At 60.3% G+C, this 1616-nt stretch overlaps 1 protein-coding gene across 1 annotated transcript in view; it reads left to right on the plus strand.

Annotated features, from left to right (window-relative positions):
- Positions 1–445: 445 nt before the first annotated feature.
- The window catches only part of LOC308175323 (TBC1 domain family member 14-like), a gene marked incomplete at its 3' end in the record, with an annotated part of 9460 nt that continues 8289 nt past the window's right edge, over positions 446–1616 (plus strand). Inside the window, exon 1 of the mRNA XM_080551006.1 lies at positions 446–485. Coding sequence (XP_080407132.1) covers positions 461–485 — 25 coding nt within the window. The remainder of the gene's footprint in view (positions 486–1616) is intronic.

Here is a 1616-nt window from a genome sequence, read left to right on the forward strand (position 1 = left end):
ATTGTATGCTCTAGCATTAAGGTTTCCCTTCACTGGAACTAAGGGGCCTAGCCCAAACCATGAAAACAGCCCCAGACGATAATTGTGTCCACATACTTTTGTCCATATAGTGTACACACACACACACACACACACACACACACACACACACACACACACACACACACAGACACACACACACACACACACACACAGACACACACACACACACACACACACACACAGACACACACACACACACACACAGACACACACACACACACACACACACACACACACACACACACACACACACACACACACAAATACACAATACACAATACACAGTCCCAGACTCAGACAGTGTTTGTGTGTGTGTGTGTGTGTGTGTGTGTGTGTGTGTGTTGTGTGTGTACATTGCAGTAACCTCCCAGCCAAGCCTGCGGAGGAGGCCCAGAAGCACAGACAGCAGTATGAGGAGATGGTGGCCCAGGCCAAGAAGAGAGGTGGGTAACCCTCCACCAGCACCTGACCCTCCGCCCTACCCCTGCCCTGCTAACACACTGCACCACCACCTGACCCTACGCCCTACCCCTGCCCTGCTAACACACTCCACCAGCACCTGACCCTCCGCCCTACCCCTGCCCTGCTAACACACTCCACCTGCACCTGACCCTACGCCCTACCCCTGCCCTGCTAACACACTCCACCTGACCCTGACCCTACGCCCTACCCCTGCCCTGCTAACACACTCCACCTGCACCTGACCCTCCGCCCTACCCCTGCCCTGCTAACACACTCCACCTGCACCTGACCCTCCGCCCTACCCCTGCCCTGCTAACACACTCCACCTGACCCTGACCCTACGCCCTACCCCTGCCCTGCTAACACACTCCACCTGCACCTGACCCTACGTCCTACCCCTGCCCTGCTAACACACTCCACCACCACCTGACCCTACGCCCTACCCCTGCCCTGCTAACACACTCCACCACCACCTGACCCTCCGCCCTACCCCTGCCCTGCTAACACGCTCCACCACCACCTGACCCTACGCCCTACCCCTGCCCTGCTAACACACTCCACCACCACCTGACCCTCCGCCCTACCCCTGCCCTGCTAACACACTCCACCTGCACCTGACCCTACGCCCTACCCCTGCCCTGCTAACACACTCCACCACCACCTGACCCTCCGCCCTACCCCTGCCCTGCTAACACACTCCACCACCACCTGACCCTACGCCCTACCCCTGCCCTGCTAACACACTCCACCACCACCTGACCCTCCGCCCTACCCCTGCCCTGCTAACACACTCCACCTGCACCTGACCCTCCGCCCTACCCCTGCCCTGCTAACACACTCCACCAGCACCTGACCCTACGCCCTACCCCTGCCCTGCTAACACACTCCACCTGCACCTGACCCTCCGCCCTACCCCTGCCCTGCTAACACACTCCACCAGCACCTGACCCTCCGCCCTACCCCTGCCCTGCTAACACACTCCACCACCACCTGACCCTCCGCCCTACCCCTGCCCTGCTAACACACTCCACCTGCACCTGACCCTACGCCCTACCCCTGCCCTGCTAACACCCTCCACCAGCACCTGACCCTACGCCCTACCCCTGCCCTGC

Source organism: Nansenia antarctica, assembly GCF_963989245.1.
Source record: "Nansenia antarctica genome assembly, contig: SCAFFOLD_1102, whole genome shotgun sequence".
Classification (NCBI taxonomy): domain Eukaryota; kingdom Metazoa; phylum Chordata; class Actinopteri; order Argentiniformes; family Microstomatidae; genus Nansenia; species Nansenia antarctica.